Source organism: Mesocricetus auratus, unplaced genomic scaffold, assembly GCF_017639785.1.
Source record: "Mesocricetus auratus isolate SY011 unplaced genomic scaffold, BCM_Maur_2.0 Super-Scaffold_100009, whole genome shotgun sequence".
NCBI lineage: Eukaryota > Metazoa > Chordata > Mammalia > Rodentia > Cricetidae > Mesocricetus > Mesocricetus auratus.
The window spans coordinates 85,503,730-85,524,381 of record NW_024429193.1 but is presented as its reverse complement, the minus strand read 5'-3'; the positions used below and the strand labels follow the sequence as shown (position 1 = coordinate 85,524,381).

The following is a 20,652-nucleotide window of genomic DNA, read 5'->3' as shown; positions in this document are numbered from 1 at the left end:
GGTAATTCAGCCTATGGGGTCTCTACAACCTGGGATGCCGTTACCTTCTCTAATACCTAAGGATTGGCCAATTATAGTTATAGACTTAAAAGATTGCTTCTTCACCATACCATTACAAGAAAATGACAGAGAAAATTTCGCCTTCACGGTACCTACATATAATAATTCCCGACCAGTGCAAAGATTCTAGTGGAAAGTGCTGCATAAAGGTATGTTAAACAGCCCAACTTTGTGTCAATATTTTGTGAATAAACCTCTAGAAATAATTCGTTAAAAATTTCCACATTCATTAATATATCATTATATGGATGACATGTTACTGTCTGATTCAAATAAGGATACTTTGGAAAAGATGTTTGAAGCATTTAAGGAAACTTTGCCTCGCTGGGGATTACAAATTGCCCCAGAAAAAATACAAAGAGGAGATTCTATTAACTATTTAGGTTATAAAATAGACTCTCAGAAAATTAGACCGCAGAAAGTACAGATCAGAAGAGATCGTTACCAGACTCTTAATGATCTTAAAAAACTATTATGAGAAATCTCTCAATTACAGACAATTATCAGTGTAGAAGGGCATGATTTAAAACACCTGAAAATGGCTTTAAAAGGAGATAAAGACCTAAGCAGCCCATGAGTATTATCAGCTGAGGCTGAAAAAGAATTAGAATGAGTAGAAAAGAATATATTAGAAGCATATGTGGACTGTGTGGATCCAAAACTGGACTGTATTCTGGTTATTTTACCATCTAGACAATACCCCTCAGGAATATTAATGCAGAGGGAAGACATCATACTAGAATGGGTATTTCTGCCATATAAACAGAATAAAAAATTGAAAACATATATAGAAAAGATCTCCGATTTGATATTAAAAGGTAAGTTAAGGCTTTGTCAACTGACTGGGAAAGACACAGCTGAAATTATTGTACCTTTAACTAATGAGGAAATTTCCTTCTTATGGAAGGATAATGAGTATTGGCAAATAGTTTGCAGTGACTTATTGGGAACTATTAGTAATAACTATCCCAAAACAGAGAGAGTCAAATTCATAAAGAAAACAATTTGGATTCTTCCGCGTATTGTGAGGCAAACACCTATTTCTTCTACAAGGATGCAAACAAATCAGGTAAGGCAGGCTATAAATCCGGAAAGATAAGTAAAGTAGTTCAAAGCCCTTACAACTCCGTACAAAAGGCAGAGTTATATGCCATTCTCATGGTAAAGACTTTACAGAGCCTCTCAATATATTCATGGATTCTCAGTATGCAGAAAGAGTTGTCTTGCACATTGAGACTGCAGAATTTGTTCCTGATAGTACAGAATTAACCTCATTATTTTTACAATTACAGGAAACCATCAGAAACAGGACTCATCCTATACATATAACACACATCAGATCCCATACAGGTCTGCCAGGTCCTCTGGCACAAGGCAATGATGAAATTGATCGTTTATTAATAGTTAATGTGTTGGAAGCTTCAGAATTTCATAAGAAACACCATGTTAACAGCAAAGGTTTAAAGAAAGATTTTTCTATCACCTGGCAACAAGCCAAAGAAATAGTAAGAAGCTGACACACTTGCTCATTCTACAATCAAACACCGTTACCAGCAGGTTGTAGTCCTAAAGGTATTCACAGAAATGAACTTTTGCAAATGGATGTATTTCACTTCCCAGAATTTGGCAGTTTGAAATATGTACACCATACCATAGACACGTTCTCAGGATTCCAATGGGGTACTGCCCTCAGCTCTGAAAAAGCTGACTCTGTTATTACACACCTCTTAGAGGTGACGGCTGTTATGGGTATACCTAAAACAATAAATACTGACAATGTGCCGGGCGGTGGTGGTACATGCCTTTAATCCCAGCACTCGGGAGGCAGAGGCAGGCGGATCTCTGTGAGTTCGAGGCCAGGCTGGACCGATAGCCTCCAAAACAATACAGAGAAGCCCTGTCTCGTAAAAACCAAAAAAAAAAAAAAAAACTGACAATGCTCCAGCATATGTCTCCAGTAGATTGGAACAATTTTTCAAATACTATAATATAAAACATGTAACTGGTATACCTTACAATCCCACAGGACAAGCAGTGATTGAAAGAACTAACCGAACCTTAAAAGATGCTTCATAAACAGCTAGGGGGAACAAAGACCCCCAAACACAGGTTACATAATGCTTTAGTAAGGTTGAATTTTCTTAATGCTGATGAAAAAGGACAAACTGCAGTAGAAAGACACTGGGCTACAGAGAAGACTTCTGAACTGAACCAACCAGTTATTTTAAGGATGTTATGACCTCAGTCTGGAAACCAGGATATGTGTTATGTTGGGAAAGGGGTTTTGCTTTTGTTTCCACAGGAGAAGAAAAACTTTGGGTTCCATCGAAATTAATTAAGATTCTATCACAACAGAATACATCTCAGGAGGAGGAAAGATAACAGCTCATCTACAAAATCATATTCTACCATGGGTAAAGTGACCTCCTAAAAGGAAAGAGAAGTGTTTTGTTTTTTGTCTTCACAGGTAAACTCAGCAAAGAATACTGGACATATAGATTCCTGTAGAAGAATGAATAGCTACCCTGAGGACCATCAAACAAACAGTAACTCACTGTGTGGTATCAAAGTCTAAATCTCTATATTAATTTTTATAATACCCTTTTATCTTTGTTTCTTCATATACTTCAGTCCCCATTCATTTAACTGAAGCTGGCTTTGGAGTTGGATTGGCTCTCCTACTCTAAATTCAAGCATATTATTTAAATAAAATTCAGAATTTCTGTGTTATATCAAAGAGCCATTGATATAAGACAGAAGAAAATAAAATTAGGGACTGCTATCTGTGGATTTCTTTTTCTGAAAAATCTAATTTGCTTCATGTTTACCATCTTCCCTATTGTCACCTCTTCCAGTATGCATACATATAAAAGTTAAAATATTCCTTTGTTAACATTAATGTTTGAGTTTTCCAGAGAACAAGGGATTTCCTGACAGCAATCTTCAACTGCTTCAGAAAGAGAATGAGGATCCACTTCCTTGACTGCCCCACATCATCGACTTCACCTGACAAGCACTATCCTGAAACTAGCTTAGAACTACATCACTCGACACAACTCCAGACCAAGGAACTGAAACAGCATACCTTCTACAATCTGGCCAGAGCTTCAGACGAGAGCTTCAATCAACACTAGAACTCCAGTCAGGAACTTCAATCAAGCATCTCTTGCCATAAAGAGACTGTCTGATCTACTGAAGATTTTGTTACATTAACATTTTTCTTCTCACAGGTCCCCATGAGATTGTCATCGTCCCATCTTAGCAGGAAGTAGTTTTGAGAATTCCACGCCCCCTCTCCCTACTATTGGTATTATAGGATAGTTTACACCCGTTAGTGTTAGTTTTCAATTATTTTAGAGTTGGGATTGGAAAGAGGTGTTCACACTTGGGTGTTTCTTTCAGATAAATTTAGATTTAGATGGGATAGATGTTTGATACATTTTGTTCATTGACACAAGTTAGTTGTTTTAAGTTTAAATATCCTTTTTAGACTAAAAGGGGAATTGTAGGAGGAAACAGTGTTCTGCCATTAACCATGTGACTTATTAGAGGCGCATACAGATGAGGTAATACAAGGGCGGTTTACTGCACCACTAACCACACCTACTTTAGGCATGACTAAAGACGTATACGGACGTAGGCGGTGAACTATGTCACTAGCCAGGCCCACTTTTGGGCATGGCTAGGGGTGTTACGGAGGAAGGTACAAAAGACTGAACAGCGGAAGTCTAGCTCTCTTTTTCCAGCTTTCTGGCTTCCAGTTCAGTGGCAGAAAACTACTCGGCTCATCTGGGTTACTTGTTTGTCTCTTGTGAGTAATTTCTACAATAAATACTTATTTTTACTTTCAGTAAGTGTGCTGTTTATCATTGCAGCATCAAGATGGTACCTCAGAGTTAAGAGTTGGGAAAAGATTTTCCAAATAAAGGGACACAAGAAAAAAGCTTGTGTAGCAATCCTAATATCTAACAAATAAGATGTTAAACTAAAATCAATCAAAACAGATGAAGAAGGTTATTTTATATTCATCACAGGAAAAAATCATCAAGATGAAGTTGAAATTCTGAACATCTATGCCCTAAATACAAAGGCATTCACATTTGTAAAAGGAACATTACTAAAACTGAAATTATACATAAAATCTCATACACTTATAGAGGAAGACTTCAACACTCCACTCTCACCACTAGACAGGACCACCAGGCAGAAATTTGCGCAAAGAAACAAAGGGAACTAACAGAAGTTATGAACCAGTTGGGTTTAAGGGACATCTATGGAACATTCCATCCCAACACAAAAGAATATACCTTCTTCTCGGTGCCACATGGAACCTTCTCTAAAATCAACCACATACTCGGCAATATAGGAAACCTCAATAGGAAAAAAAATGGAATAACCCACTGTATCTTATCAGACCACCATGTTTTGAAGTTAGAATTCAACAACAACACAAACTGCAGAAACCTTACAAACACATGAAAATTGAGCAATACACAATTGGACCATTCCTGGGTCAAGGGAGATATAAAAAAAGAAATTAAAGACTTCCTAGAATTCAATGAGAATGAAGACACAAAACAGTGAAACTTATGGGACACTTTGAAAGCAGTGCTAAGAGGAAAATTCATAGCACTAAGTGCCCACATGAAGAAACTGGATAATAGTTATACTAGAGAATTAACAGCACAGCTGAAAGTGCTAGAACAAAGAGAAGCCAAATCACCCCAGAGGAGTAGACGCCAGGAAATAATCTAATTGAGGGGTGAAATCAATAAAGTAGAAACTAGAAAAACAATACAAATGATCAATGTAACAAAGAGTTGGAGAGAGCAGGAAGATCCAGTCAGGGGAAGAATATAGAGTCTGGGAAACAGGGAGGACCCTGAGATATGCATGGTACCCTGGAGAAGGGGAATGGGACAGGATCTCCTGAGTGGATTGGGAGCATGGGGAGGAGGGGAGAGGAGGACTTGGGGGAGCAGGAAGGTTGAGCTGGGGGAAGAATAGCGGAGAGCAGGATGAGAGATACCATAATGAAGGAGCTGTTATACATTTGAGGAGAGAGCTGACACTAGTGAGATTTCCAGAGATCTACAAGGATGGCATCAACTGGCAATCTAAGCAACAGTGGAGAGGCTACCTTAAATGTCCTCCCCCGGTAATGAGATTGTTAAGTACCTTATATGCCCTCCTGGAGCCTTCATCCAATGGCTGATGGAAGCAGATGCAGACACCCACAACTAAACACTGAACTGAACTCCTGGAAAGCAGTTGCAAATCCAGAGGAGTGATGAGCAAAGGGGTCAAGACCAGGCTGGAGAAGCCCACAGAAACAGCTGACCTGAACAAGCGGGAGCTCATGGACCCCAGACTGATAGCTGAGAGGCCAGCATGGGACTCTTCCAGATCCCCTGAATGTGTGTGTCAGTTAGGAGGTCTGGGCAATCTATGGGGCCTCTGGTAGTGGATCAGTGTACGAATGGACTTTGGGAGCCCACTCCACATAGAGGGATACTCTCTCAGTCTAGACACATGGGAAAGGGCCTGGTCCTGCTCCAAATGATATGACAGACTTTGAAGATCCCCCTGGAAGTCCTCACCCTCCCTGGGGAGCAGAAATGGGATGGGATAGGGGGTGAGGGGGCAGCAGAGGAGGGGAGCGAAAGGGAACTGGGATTGACATGTAAACTAAGCTTGTTTCTAATTTAAATTTAAAAAAAGAAATTAACTTATTTGTGCTTAACAAATAAGAAATTAGGCAATTGTTCAGGAATACTACATTGCATAAAAGTAGTAAATACAAAAAATTAGACTTCATGTAATAATATATATAGGATTTAGTGTTTTGGATCAAGCGTAGGCACATATCTCACTCTAACAGTAGTCTATTCTCAAGTATACCTAGTTCAAAGATCTTACTTTGAATTGTATTTTTATTGTATGTATGTGTGTATAAGAGAGTGGTGTGTGAGTGCATGTGTGAGTGTGAGTGTGTGAATGTGAGTGTGTGAGAGTGTATGTGAATGTGAGTGTGTGTGAGAGTATGAGTGTGTGAATGTGAGTGTGTGTGAGTGTGTATGTGTGTGTAAATGTGAGTTGTGTATGTGTATGAATGTGTGAGAGTGTGAGAGTGTGAGAGTGTGAGAGTGTGTATGTGTGAGTGTGTGTATGTGTGTGAATGTGAGTGTATATGTGTGTGTGAATGTGAGTGTGTGAATGTGTGAGTGTGTATGTGTGAGTGTGTATGTGTGTGTATGTGTGAGAGTGTGTGTGTATGTGTGAGAGTGTGTGTGTATGTGTGAGTGTGTGATGTGTGTGAATGTGAGTGTATATGTGTGTGTGAATGTGAGTGTGTGAATGTGTGAGTGTGTATGTGTGAGTGTGTATGTGTGTATGTGTGAGAGTGTGTGTATGTGTGTGAGTGTGAGTGTGTGAGAGTGTGAGAGTGTGAGAGTGTGTAGTGTGAGTGTGTGTATGTGTGAATGTGAGTGTATATGTGTGTGTGAATGTGAGTGTGTGAATGTGTGAGTGTGTATGTGTGAGAGTATGTATGTGTGTGTATGTGTGAGAGTGTGTGTGTATGTGTGAGAGTGTGAGTGTGTGTGAATGTGAGTGTATGTGTGTGTGTGAATGTGAGTGTGTGAATGTGTGAGTGTGTATGTGTGAGTGTGTATGTGTGTGTATGTGTGTGAATGTGAGTGTATGTGTGTGTGTGTGAATGTGTGTGTGTATGTGTGAGAGTGTGTATGTGTGTGTATGTGTGAGAGTGTGAGTGTGTATGTGTGAGTGTGTATGTGTGTGTATGTGTGAGAGTGTGTATGTGTGTGTATGTGTGAGAGTGTGAGTGTGTATGTGTGAGTGTGTGTATGTGTGTGAATGTGAGTGTATGTGTGTGTGAATGTGAGTGTGTGAATGTGTGAGTGTGTATGTGTGAGTGTGTGTATGTGTGTGTATGTGTGAGAGTGTGTGTGTATGTGTGAGAGTGTGTGTGTGTATGTGTGAGAGTGTGTGTATGTGTGAATGTGTGAGTGTGTATGTGTGAGTGTGTATGTGTGTGTATGTGTGAGTGTGTGTGTATGTGTGAGAGTGTGTGAGTGTGTATGTGTATGAATGTGAGTGTGTGTGTATGTGTGTGAATGTGTGAGTGTGTATGTGTGAGTGTGTGTATGTGTGTGAATGTGAGTGTATATGTGTGTGTGAATGTGAGTGTGTGAATGTGTGAGTGTGTATGTGTGAGTGTGTATGTGTGTGTATGTGTGAGTGTGTGTGTGTATGTGTGAGAGTGTGTGTGTATGTGTGAGAGTGTGAGTGTGTATGTGTGAGAGTGTGTGTGTGTGAATGTGAGTGTGTGAATGTGTGAGTGTGTATGTGTGAGTGTGTATGTGTGTGTATGTGTGAGAGTGTGTGTGTATGTGTGAGAGTGTGTGAGTGTGTATGTGTATGAATGTGAGTGTGTGTGTATGTGTGTGAATGTGTGAGTGTGTATGTGTGAGTGTGTATGTGTGTGTATGTGTGAGAGTGTGTGTGTATGTGTGAGAGTGTGTGAGTGTGTATGTGTGAATGTGAGTGTGTGTGTATGTGTGTGAATGTGTGAGTGTGTATGTGTGAGTGTGTGTATGTGTGTGAATGTGAGTGTATATGTGTGTGTGAATGTGAGTGTGTGAATGTGTGAGTGTGTATGTGTGAGTGTGTGTATGTGTGTGAATGTGAGTGTATATGTGTGTGTGAATGTGAGTGTGTGAATGTGTGAGTGTGTATGTGTGAGTGTGTATGTGTGTGTATGTGTGAGAGTGTGTGTGTATGTGTGAGAGTGTGAGTGTGTATGTGTATGAATGTGAGTGTGTGTGTATGTGTGTGAATGTGTGAGTGTGTATGTGTGAGTGTGTGTATGTGTGTGAATGTGAGTGTATATGTGTGTGAATGTGATGTGTGAATGTGTGAGTGTGTATGTGTGAGTGTGTGTATGTGTGTGAATGTGAGTGTATATGTGTGTGAATGTGAGTGTGTGAATGTGAGTGTGTATGTGTGAGTGTGTATGTGTGTATGTGTGAGTGTGTGTGTATGTGTGAGTGTGTGTGTGTGTATGTGTGAGAGTGTGTGTGTATGTGTGAGAGTGTGTGAGTGTGTATGTGTATGAATGTGAGTGTGTGTGTATGTGTGTGAATGTGTGAGTGTGTGAGTGTGTGATGTGTGTGAATGTGAGTGTATGTGTGTGTGAGTGTGTGAATGTGTGAGTGTGTGTGTGTATGTGTGAGAGTGTGTGTGTATGTGAGAGTGTGAGTGTGTATGTGTATGAATGTGAGTGTGTGTGTGTGAGAGAGTGTGTGTAAGTGTGTCTGTGCGTGTACACCAGGCATGTGCATGAAGACCTGAAGAAGCCCTGCAGGAATCAGCTTTCTTCTCCACCATGTGGGTACCAAACATACACTTCAGGCCATCAGTCTGGCAGGGCTCGCCTGCCCCAGCTTGCTTACTTTATACCATGCATCACAGAGAAAGTTTACTTACGTCAGTGCACAGAAGCAGCGACAAGACTCAGCAGGTAAGAGCACTTGTCACCACTCCTGCCTCCCACCTCGGTTCAGCCCCCAGACCCCACATAAGGAAAGAAAAACCCAACTTCAAAAGGTTGTCCCCCAATCTCCACACAAGTGTCATATGTGTAAATCCATAGCAATTTACACATAGTAAATAACAAATGTGAAAATATAATGAAATACAAATATATCCTAAAAATTACCACTATTCTATTTTGTTCTCTCTTCTCTAATAACAATGATCGTGCTGACCCTCTGTTAGGGAAGGGAGGTGGGCTTTTGCTTTGCTTTTATTTCTTCCTTTGCATGTGCATCAGTATGGTGTGCATGTTTGTGTGTTCGAATGTGTGAAGAGCATGTGTGAGTGTCAGTATAGTTGCACATATGGGCATGTGCTTAGAGAGGCGTGAAGCCGGCAGGAATCTTTCGTGGGTGGTTTCTACCTTATTTACTAAAGCAGCATCTCTCACTGAACCTAGAGCTTGCCTGCAGAGACTAGTCCAGCCAGCTAGCGGGCTCTGGGGTTCAAACCCTAGTCCTCAGACCTGCACTTTACTCACCATGCCATCTCCTTGTCCCAAGAGGTTGATTTTTTGAGACAGGTCTTGTTCAACATAGACTACACTGCCCTTGAATCTCAATTGTTCAATTTTCCTGGTTGTACCTGGGATTATACACACCTGGATGCACTTTTTTTTTTGGTTTTTTGAGACAGGGTTTCTCTGTATTGTTTTGGAGGTTGTCCTGGAACTCACTCTGTAGACCACGCTGGCCTCAAACTCAGAGATCCACCTGCCTCTGCCTCCCGAGTGCTTGCACTTTTTTTTCTTCTAAGACAAGGTCTTAGAGTACAGGCTGGCCTGAAACTTGCAGCAGCCTTTGTCTAAGCTGCACCCTTGTACTCTAAATACTCTTGGAAGTCAGTTACTGATGCTCTCTAACAGCAAAGGACCAGGACCAGGCATAAGATTACTGAATGAATGTATGAAAGAATGAACAAGCAAGGCTGCAGGCTTAGAAAACTATTCTTTAAAAATCCAAAGAATAACAAATAACAAAACCCAGATGTTTAGCTATTTTCTAATTAGCCTTCTCTAATGGCACACACCTATACATTTTAGCACTGAGAAAGTTAAGGCAGGAAAATCGCTCAAGGCATGTCTGGGCTATACAGAGAAACTCAGTTCCAAAATAAAGACTTAAAGCTAATTAGTCATCTCAAAAACAACACAAAATTACTGATCAGTTCAATTTCACTAGTGAGCTAATATAAATACTTCAAATAAAACTCTTGGCAGTTGGGCGGTGGTGGCTCTCGCCTTTAATCCCAGCACTCAGGGAGGCAGAGGCAGGGGGATCCCTGTGAGTTTAAGACCAACCTGGTCTACAGAACGAGTTCCAGGACAGCCTCCAAAGCCACAGAGAAACCCTGTTTCAAAAAACCGGAAAAAAAAAAAACAAGAAAACTCTTGGGAAAGGAAAACAATGTAATTGTGTACACAGCAATCCATTAAGATGCAACATTTCTACAATGCCCACTATATGTGTTCATTTTATTTATTTATTTATTTAAAGATTTTTGTTTTAAATTTTTTATTGTATGTGTACGGATGTTTTGCCTGCAAATATGTCCGTGCATCATGTGCATATTCGGTGCCTGCAAAGCCAGAAGAGGGCATCAGATCGCCTGGGACTAGAGCTACAACAGATGGTTGTGAGCCACCGTGTGGCTGCTGGGAATAAAACACAGGTCCTCTGCAAGAACAGCCAGTGCTTTTAACCACCGAGCCCTCTCTCCAGCCCCAGTGCTGATTTTAAAGCTAATGAAACTAAGTTCTGCAATAGAAATCTAATTTAGAATAATTTTTGGGTCTCTTATTCCTGAACAGAAGAATCCTTTTGCTTTGTGTTTTACATTCTATGTTTTCTAACAAAGTTGCTTTTATACCAAATATGAAAATGTAACTATAAATTTCTCTTTGTCTTTAATTATGAAGTCAGAAATTCACTTATATAAATGGGAAATGTCTCAGGGATGAAACTAAAAACTTCTGGTAACTCTGAGATAGAAATGACTGCCTCTGCCCCCGCCTTCACGACTAATGCTTCGCCCACAGCAACAGCTCACGTGTCTACTACACTTGAGTTCTGCCAGTAATGTCATACCACCTCCTCCAGCACGCCTGAACACATATGATTAGACCAGGTTTACATTCCTAACCTAGACAAGGCTACCAATCTCTCCCCTGCGGACACAAAACTGGTACTTTTGATGCAGTCTACACTCTTCAGTGTAGGCGTTACATACGTTAAGTCACTTTCCAGCATGTAAATTGGAGGGGGGGCATGAGTCTGTTCACTGGGGGAACAACTCCAGATAGCAATGCACACGGAAGCAAAGACAAAACACAAGGAGTGCTTTCAGTTTTCTTAGCTTGCTTCCTAAGGCCTACACCTACAATTTTCCCTGAGCCTCTAAAAGATAACCCTGTATCTTCACAGCCAATTCTTCTCTTTGTGCAATGGCTTCATCTTCTTGCACACAGCCACAATAAAATATAGAAATCTTAAGTCATGAATCAGCCACATTGTTCCAGCACAGCTTGAGACTTTCCCATGATTGGTGTGCCCTGTGCAGTTTTGCTTCTTGTATTAAAAAGTAATGAAACAAACACTTGGTACTCTAAGAAGTGACATGTCCAGTGACCAGGGGAAAGAGGCACAGAATGGTGGAGTTATCAGGAGAGATGGTCATCTAGCCCTGGTCACTCGCTTTGTCCATAGGGAACGAAAGACCCAGGAGCCTTCAGCTCTGTACCTTTGCCACTGGAGTTTTGACCCCAGACTCTAGAAATGAGCCAAAGCCATTCCTACATTAAGCAAAAATTTAAAAAGTAATTTAAATTTCAAAATGAAAGTTACATTAAATTTTAACATAGAATAAGCAGTCACACTGAACACACAATAATATTTTTCAATAATATTTTTAAGTAGCTAAGAACGCCTCTATAAAAGGTTAAGCTGCTGGGGCTAAGGACATGGCTTGGTGGTTAAGAGCACTGGCTGCTCTTCCAGAGGACCCAAGTTTGATTAGCAGCGCCCAGATGACACCTCACATCCCCTGTAAACCCAATTCCAGAGGATCCAATGTGCCCACACAGTCTCCAAGGGCACCATGTACACATGTAAAGAACAGACATACAGGTAGGCTAAACACCTATACACAAAAATAAATCATTTTTAAATGTTATGGTATCCAAGGAAGATATATCCCTTTGAAGAAAAAGATGGGACCTATTTTCTTGTGTTCTCTGAAATTGCTCATTCAAGTTACTTCCCAACAAAGAAATACTTATTCAAATTTAAAACAATGACTTAAGTATCAAGGCTAACTGTGTCCTCTCTCCATGTTCCCTGTACACACACACCAGTGAAAGGACATTCAAAAGCATAACTGTTTGTATACCCGGGATAAATACTGATCTATTGCCCAAGGCTCAATAGATTCCCTAGGCCTCCTCACTGACACCCACATTCAGGGGGTCTTGATCAGTCCCATGCTGGATTCCCAGGCATCAGCCTGGGATTCAAGAGCTAACCCTTGTCAGGTCAGCTGTTTCTGGGGGTTAAATCAGCCCAGTCTTAACCCTTTAGTCATCTGGCCTCCCTCTTTGTTACTGGCTTTCTTGAGTTCAACTCAGTGCTTAGCCATGGGAGTCTGCCTCTTCTTCCATCAGCCACTGAATGAAGTTTCTGTTTCCCAGACTCTCTGGCCATGGGATTGTAGGCTGGCACTCCCCCCGATCTATGTCTAAAACCCATATATGAGAGAGTACATGCCATGTTTCTCTTTTTGTGTATTTTTGGACTTTGGACTCCCATCCAACAATGTGAGATGCACTCTCACCCTGAACTCTTGGGGGAGGGTCTAGGCCCTGCCCTGGATGAAATGACAGACTATGGACACCCCCATGGAGGGCCTCACTCTCCCTGGGGAAATGAGAGGATATTGGGAGGGGTGGGGGGGAGAGCACAGGAGGAGGGGAGGGAAACAGAGGGGGACCTGGAACTGACTTATGAAGCAACCTTGTTTCTAATTTAAATTTAAAAATAAAAAAAAGCACAACTGTTGGCACTAAATCAAAAACTTCAACTCTTAAAATTACATACACACAAATTTGGCTTAAGACAGAGAGACAGGAGAAGCAGTTCCTACACTCCTTGTGGAAGACTGGTGTTTAGGAATATTCTCATATATTACCTGTACTACAAGTTGTAGTTTATATGCATCATTGACAAGGAAAAGTAACATAAGACGGTAGGACAAGTTCCTGCAGGTGGTGAATTGTTAAATGTATTTTAATTGAGTGGATGAAAGAATGGACAGAAGAAGGTCTGAATGTTCAGAGAAAATGAGAATTACAAAAAGAAGTTGTCTTCTGCATAACCAATAGCACCCCCTACTGATACATAAATGTTAACTACATTGCCAGTTAAACCAAAAGTACCTTGCATTTTCAGACCTTTCTCCTGGAGTCCTGTTCTGGTTAGTAACTAGTGTAATTCATTAACATAATCTGAATATTTACTTTAAATGCCTATGTTAATTTGACCCACACTTTTAGACATCAAAGATAAAAATAAAGTTTATTGTAGAATCTAGAAAAAAAATTGCCACCATGAGTCTAAATTTTATTCCAAAAGCAATTCACTTAGATCATGATTTATTTTACTGATCATCCAGTAATAATCATATTCCTTACATTCTTATTTTTGTATTCCTTGATCATTTCATTTAAATTAATGCTATCTCAGACTGGAGAAATTTCTCGATGGTTAAAAACACTTGCTGCGGCCAGGCGGTGATGGCAAACCCAGGAGATGGTGGTGCATACCTTTAATCCCAGCACTTGAGAGGCAGAGGCAAGCAGATCTCTGTGAGTTTGATGGGTAAGCTGGTCTACAGAGCAAGTTCCAGGACAGCCAGAGCTATTACACAGAGAACCCTGTCTCTAAAAACAAACAAAACAAACAAACAAACAAAAACACGTGCTGTGACTCTAGTTCAGTTCTCAACACCCACACTGGGTGGCTCAGAACTGCCTGTAACTGTTCTGCTCCAGGAGATCGATACCCTCTTCTGGCCTCTGCAAGTACTCATACAAGTTGTAGTTTATATGCATCATTGACAATGAAAAGTAACAGAAGACAGTAGGACAAGTTCTTGCAGGTACTTGACTTATGCAGACACATAAATAAAAATGAGGTGCTAAAATGATGCTCCTTCCCAGGTTAATTTTTAATTCTTTTATTTTATTTATTTGTGTGTGTGCATGCACATGGGACACACGTGGAGGTAGAGGAGCATGGGCCACCAGTGGCAGATGCTCAGTATCCTTCCCAGTCTTCTCACGTGTGTCCAAGCCCGGTCTTACGTGATGTACAACGGATTCCTCAGTGAAAGTGAGAGCCCACCAAAGCCTTATTCTTTATCTATCTCCCTCTCTCCTCCTTCCTAGTTTTTTTTGGGGGGGGGGGTCTGTCTACTACCTGCTTCATCTGATACCTCTCACCTTAATTGGTTATGGGTGGCCATTTGAGGAAAGAAGGAGGGAAAGGAGGGAGGGAGAGAGGGAGATGGGGAGGGGGAGGGGGGGGGAAGGCAGGCTGGCTTTCTTTCCCATTCTTAAAGAGTTGAGGGCAAAGCATTTTAGGAAAATAGAACAACTGTCAATCATTTTACTAGTAGAATAATACTACTATAAAATGTGAGATATGTTATACAAACATCATTGTATACTTTGTCCACTTCTACAATATCTCACTCAAGTAAATCCCTATGGACAGAATTACTGGACTGAGGAATATATAAGCTATTCTTCAGAGGCACGAGCTGTAGTTCAGTTGGCAGAGTGCTTATCTAACATGCCAAAGTCCCTGCACCACAAAAGCTGGCCAAAAACCTGTCCCAGCAGCCAGGAGGAGAGGAAAGACCAGGAGTTCAACATCACCCTCAGCCATGTAGCAAGTTAGAGGAAAGCCTGGGATACATGAGACCCAGTTTCAAAATTAATTAATTAATCTACCCTTCACAAAAGGGAAGTTTATTCCCTGAAGACTGGCAGGGGAAAGGGAAGGGATATAAAAGACCAGTCTGACCAAGGGATAGAGGCCATCCACATTCCTGTAAGTAGACCAATAAACTCACGGGTTTATTAAGACAGACCCAAGAGGCACTGGCCCTCCTTCCGACAGGAAATTAGATTACGAAGAAGTGGGAACTGGGAAAAGGGATTCTTGACACCAAGGTGTTAAGACCATGAAGTACTAGCAAGCAACTCATACACAAAAATGACTGGAACCAGCAGCCTAAACCTAAGAAAAGTTTCTTCATGCACTGGATTGAAGCTAATGCAGAAACTCACAGCTGGTTAAAGTGCAGAGAGAAAGAGTCTACGGAGTGCTCAACCGCAAACGGGAAATCTATTCCAGCCCTTTCCCCCAGAGGCTCCAGCACACAGGGAGGGGGGGCTCATGAATTCAAGCCAGGCAGCACTCCAGTTCACAGGGTGGAGGGCTCATGAACTCCCAGCTCCAGCCAAGGAGCTATTTACACTGATTCTTCTAGAGGAAGGAGAGCCCACTTTCTTTGTGGGTGGGCCTCTGGGAGGTACCATGTTCCAAAGGATAGACCCAAACTCCTGAGCCAAACCTCGGTAGGCTAGTAAAAATTGTTTCTTAAAGGGACCAGAGAAGTGGCTCAGCAGTTAAGAGCACTGGTTACTCTCCCAGAGGAGCTGAGTTCGGTTCCCAGCACCTACATGGCAGCTCACAACATCTGTAACTCCAGTTCCAGGAGATCTGACACACTCACACAGATACACATGCAGGGAAAACAACAATGCACACAAAATAAAAATAAACCATTCATTTTTATTTTTTAAAAGAAAACACATGAAGTTGGGAAGAGGTGAGGAGAGGGGAGGTGAATCTGCAGGAGGTGGGTGAATATAGAATATATCCAATTCCCAAAGAATAAAAATAGAGTAAAAAAAACTTTCCCACCCTCCTCCCTTGTCCCTCCACCAGCCCTCCCCAGCCCCCACTCAATCCCTACATCATTCCCAAGGGAGGGGGGATCTCCAGAGTCTGTCATTTCATCCATAATGCTGTGCACGCTAAAATTTAGGCAACTTGATTACTGTTAATGTTCAAACAGTATCTAACAAAAAACTAGGATAATTTATGTAATATTAGGGGGTTATGTTCAAGAAAGCATGCAAGCAGTAATTAAGATGATAAAGTAGTCAGAAATGTAAATAGCTATGTCCGGCTCTTCTCAGATACAGAGCACAGAACCTACCCCTTCTTAGCTAACTTGCTAACCCATCATTGAGACCCAGAGCCTCATGCCCAGGCTCTCCGATTCTCCTCCACCTCTTCTCCAGTCTGTCCTCCACACTGACCTTACAGCACATGCTCTTCCCAAGTGTCTACTCTTTCCAAGGCCACTGCCTAAACAGCAGTAAGCCACCATTGTCCCTGCAATAAAATCCATATTGCCGCCCCTCAACTAAGACTTTACTTTTTCTTTCTTTTTTCCCTTTTGGTTTTTTGAGACAAGGTTTCTCTATGCAGCTCTGGATGTCCTGGAACTCACTCTGTAGACCAGGCTGGCCTTGAACTTACAGAGATCTGCTTGCCTCTGCCTCCCTAGTGCTAGGACTAAAGGCGTGCACCATATTTGATTTTTCTAATAGTCTTTAGCCCTTGGCCTTTGGTTGGCGTGTCTTCTTTCCCATATCACAGTCAAAGCAATACTCCCAAAGTCTGAGTTTCAGTGCGCTACTGCCCCCCAGCCACGCACTTTCTGAACTAACGATGATGCTGCCTTCCCAGCTTCCGTGTCCCGCTGCTGCGAGATCCTGATACCTGATACCCTCACAGTAAAACCAGTCATTGTGGAGCTTCCCCTGACTGCAGAGGGAAACACCTGAGTTCAAACTTACCCTTCCCACTGTGCTGCTGAGCGGTCCACAGAAAGGACTAGATCTTGAAGGACTAAAAGGATCCTCTGCTCAGGGCCAGAGCAGGCTTGTTTGGTGAATGTCTCTTCTAAGATCAACCCCTGATAATATCCTATGCAAGATCTACTGACATTGTAAGAAAAATTACCACACTCTTTCACCCTTAGAGACACAAGAGGGTCCTTCTGCCTGAACTCACTTTCTTTAACCTTGTCTCCTTGGAGAATTACTTATTCACCAAGCCTCAGCTCTCCAATCAATGTCCCACAGGGCAAATTAGGCTCACACACGGTCACAGTGCTTAACAAACTTCCTATATACTACTCAGTGACTGTTCTGATAAGTCTTAGGAGTCTCTATCAGACTGTTAGTAACTTGAATGAAAGTCTTTATATGTTTTAATATCTAAAGCCCAGTTTCACAAACACTGTCTCATGAATAGTATATATTTAATAAAATAAAAAGAATATATACTTAAAATGTTAGTCTCAAATATCTAAGACATTATAACATATTCTGTCAATTACTTTTCCTGAACTATTGTTACTCTAAAAAAGGGTATGGTGCTTAAAGAGGTGAATTTTGAACTCGGTTATTTGCATAAATCAATTTTTAAAATTGCAATCAAAATGATACATTAAAATGATTATGCATAAGCTGATTTATTAATAAATTATTGAATATCCACTGTGTTGTATAGATAATACTTAAGTAATGGGATCCTATGCACTAGAGAATCAAAAATAATACACATAAAACTAAAATAGATAATATAAAAGCATAATGTATTACAAAAATGAGTCTGCATGTTCTCTAGACACAATCACTGAAGGACGCCTGAGGTAAGAATCTCTACATCTGAAAACAAAGTAAAATGAAACAAAGTTTCTAAGTCATTGGATAATCTAACGTCCTGATGCTACAGCTGAGAATAGAAAAGATCAAAGGGAGGAGCAGAAAAATAGACTTTAAACACCATTTTAAACCAACTTTAGGTTGTCTACACAAGATCAAAAGAAGCCAATTGTGAGGCAGACCTTAAAAGAAGGTGTACAATTCACTATGTAGAAGATGGAGATGAGAATAGTCTATGAAAAGATAAAAATGACGCCAGGCAGCCAGGAGTGGTGGCGCACACCTTTAATCCCAGCACTCAGGAGGTAGAGGCAGGCGGATCTCTGTGAGTTTGAGGCCAGCCTGGTCTACAGGGCAAGTTCCAGGACAGCCTCCAAAGCTACACAGAAAATCCCTGTTTTGGGGGTGGGGGTGGGGAATAGAAGCCAGGCATGACTGGCCACAGCTGTAATTTTAGTGCCTGGGAGGCACAAAGATGATAACATATTTAAAGACAGTCTGGTATGCATGGCAAGATCCCATCTCACAAAGAGAAAGAAAGGAAGGGGGAGGGAGGAAGGGAAAAAAGAATAAAGATAAGGAATGACCTATGACTAGCAAGAGCGGCCTAGGAGCCAGCATTCAACCAATTCACAGACACCTATTAGGCAGCTGTACGGGAAGTGACAATGGATTTTACAGCCCCAGATTTCAAAGCTTCCCCACCAAACACAAGCCTAAAATGTTATGCGATGGAAAACAAGTAACCAGAAAAGTTTATAGGCTATTTATGAAGTTCTAACATTCTAACTACCCAAATTTCCACTTGACGACAGGAAGACATACAACAATTATGACGTCCCTCTTGGCTAAGAACAGGACAGGATCATCCCACTGCTGCAGTTCAGACCTTCAGTGTCCCTGACACCCTTCTGCTAATGGCTTGACCCGCCTTCAGGACCGCACTCTCAGGAGGTGGGGAGCCTGGAGAAGGCGCAGCTGTAGAAGCACGTCCTTGGGCACTCACTCAGCGCATCCTGAGAGGGACTGTGACCCTGCCTGTGCAGTCACCCCTCACTTCCCAGCTCACACACACAGGCATGGAAGGACACAAACGGTAGTGAAACTCCAAGAGTCAAAATAGCCTTTATTCCACCAGCTGACTTCCTCATCCACTCTGCTATGGTGAGAGAAAGCTAGCACAACAGCTCAGACTGCCTGCCAGCATATAATGCTACTGCTTCTGGAGCACTTTAATGGACACCTCGTTCTTCCAGTACAACGGGTAAATGTTACTGAGACTGGCACTTGCCAGAACAGAATTCTGTTCTAAACACAATACTCTTGCAAAGAAAAAACTCACATGTATCCAATCATGAACATCATGCACTCTCTCCCTCTCTGTGTGTGTATGTGTGCACGCACTCCTGTGTGTGTGTGGGCATGTGCTGAATACACATAAGCACATGTATGTGCGTGCACACGTACATGTGAGTGTGCATGCACCTATGTGTACAGTGTATGGGGGACAGAAGTTGACAGCAAGTTTCTTCCTCTATCTCTGTATGTTTTGAGACAGTGTCTCATTGAACCTGGAGCTTAGCTACTCAGCTAGACCAAAATAGCTAATGAGCTACAGGAACTCTTCACTACCCACAGTACTGGCAGAAACGTGCACACGCCTGGCTTTTACATGTATGTGTGCAAAGGATCCAAACGCGGGCCCCATGTTATGCAGCAGGCACATACCAAGCAAGCCATCTCCCCAGCTCCCTAGACACAAATCCTTAAGAGAGAAATATGTGTCCTTGGGACTTTTAGAGATTTGTCTGCCTGTTTGCTTGCTTTGGAAGCAGGGCCTCACTGCTCCTGGCTAGCCTGGAATTTGCTGTACAGACCAGCTGACTTCAAACTCACAGAGATCTGCTGGCCTCTACCTTCCAAGTACTACAATAAAAGGCATGCACTGTCATGCCTGGCACTAAAATCAATTTTTAAATTTACTATTAATTCCTACAAAAAATATGCAACTAAAAATTTTTATGAAACATATTGGTACCAGAAATAAACTTAAAGTATACTCTCCACACAGAGTGTACATCAAGTTGAATAGCTACACTGGTTTTGTTGTTGTTGTTGTTTTTGTTTTTACGAGACAGGGTTTCTCTGTATTGTTTTGGAGGGTGTCGGTCCAGCCCAGCCTCAAACTCACAGAGATCCGCCTGCCTCTGCCTCCCGAGTGCTAGAATTAAAGGCGTGCGCCACCACCGCCCGGCAAAGTTGAACAGCTACACTGTTTACCACCCTTCAGAGTCAGGCTCCAAACAAGTATTTCCAAAAGATAAAAAGTAGAGAATTGTCCACTCTTCAATTGTAAACGGTTTATTCTCATAATCGGGAACTGACTGAACACCTTAGTAAGTAAGTAAGAGAGGTCAAGTCAAAGGCTTTTGTTGAAAACATGAGGAAGCGCTGTGTGTGGTACATTACCACAGCCACGGCCGCACAGCTGCGATCGCTCATCGCTGCAACTTACCCCAGTTTTATCACACAAGCGTAAGGTATGGAATGATCCAACAGCAAATAGTTCTCCATCTGGAGCCCAGGCAACTGAGGTGATAGGATGTTCGTGAGGCTGAGAACTGTACAGCCCACGGCCATAACTATCCCAAACCTACAAAATCAGAATTTTAAATGTTTTATAATAGCACCACCACATTCCTGCAAAAAAGTTTGTCCTCCAATAAATATCAAGTGAAGACTAAGAAATCATAATCGTATAGAATTAGCAACTAGATACTTTACCATCATCAAGGAGGACAAAGCAGTACTCCTGAAATTTTATATGCCTCAGAAAGAAAAATTTCACATTACTAACCCTGGACTAAACATGGCATCTACCCATCTTGAGCACTTTAAATTTAGTAGTAAAATCTGGTGATGGTTGGCCTTTCTTAGAACTTCTTTTTTCCAAATGAGATTTCTCTAATAATTTGTTAGTCCCCACAACTACAGTTACACTAAGTTTTACTGTTGGAGCTAGGGATACACCTCAATAGGTGTACCTTTTCCTGATGGCAGTTATCTTTCTGTATATATGTTTCTCTTATTGGTTAATGAATAAAACACTGTTCAGCCAATGAGGCAGAAGATAGGCAGGACTAGGAGAGAGCAGAATTCTGGGAAAGGTAGGC

The 20,652-nt window shown here is 41.6% G+C and overlaps 1 protein-coding gene across 2 annotated transcripts in view; it reads right to left on the bottom strand.

Moving 5' to 3' along the window:
• Positions 1-20,652, bottom strand: part of Ift80 (intraflagellar transport 80) — a 116,846-nt gene that overhangs the window by 57,151 nt on the left and 39,043 nt on the right. For both annotated transcript variants that reach the window (XM_040752654.1, XM_040752655.1), the window contains one exon: positions 19,995-20,132. In XM_040752654.1, the coding sequence (XP_040608588.1) occupies positions 19,995-20,132 (138 nt within the window). The remainder of the gene's footprint in view (positions 1-19,994; positions 20,133-20,652) is intronic.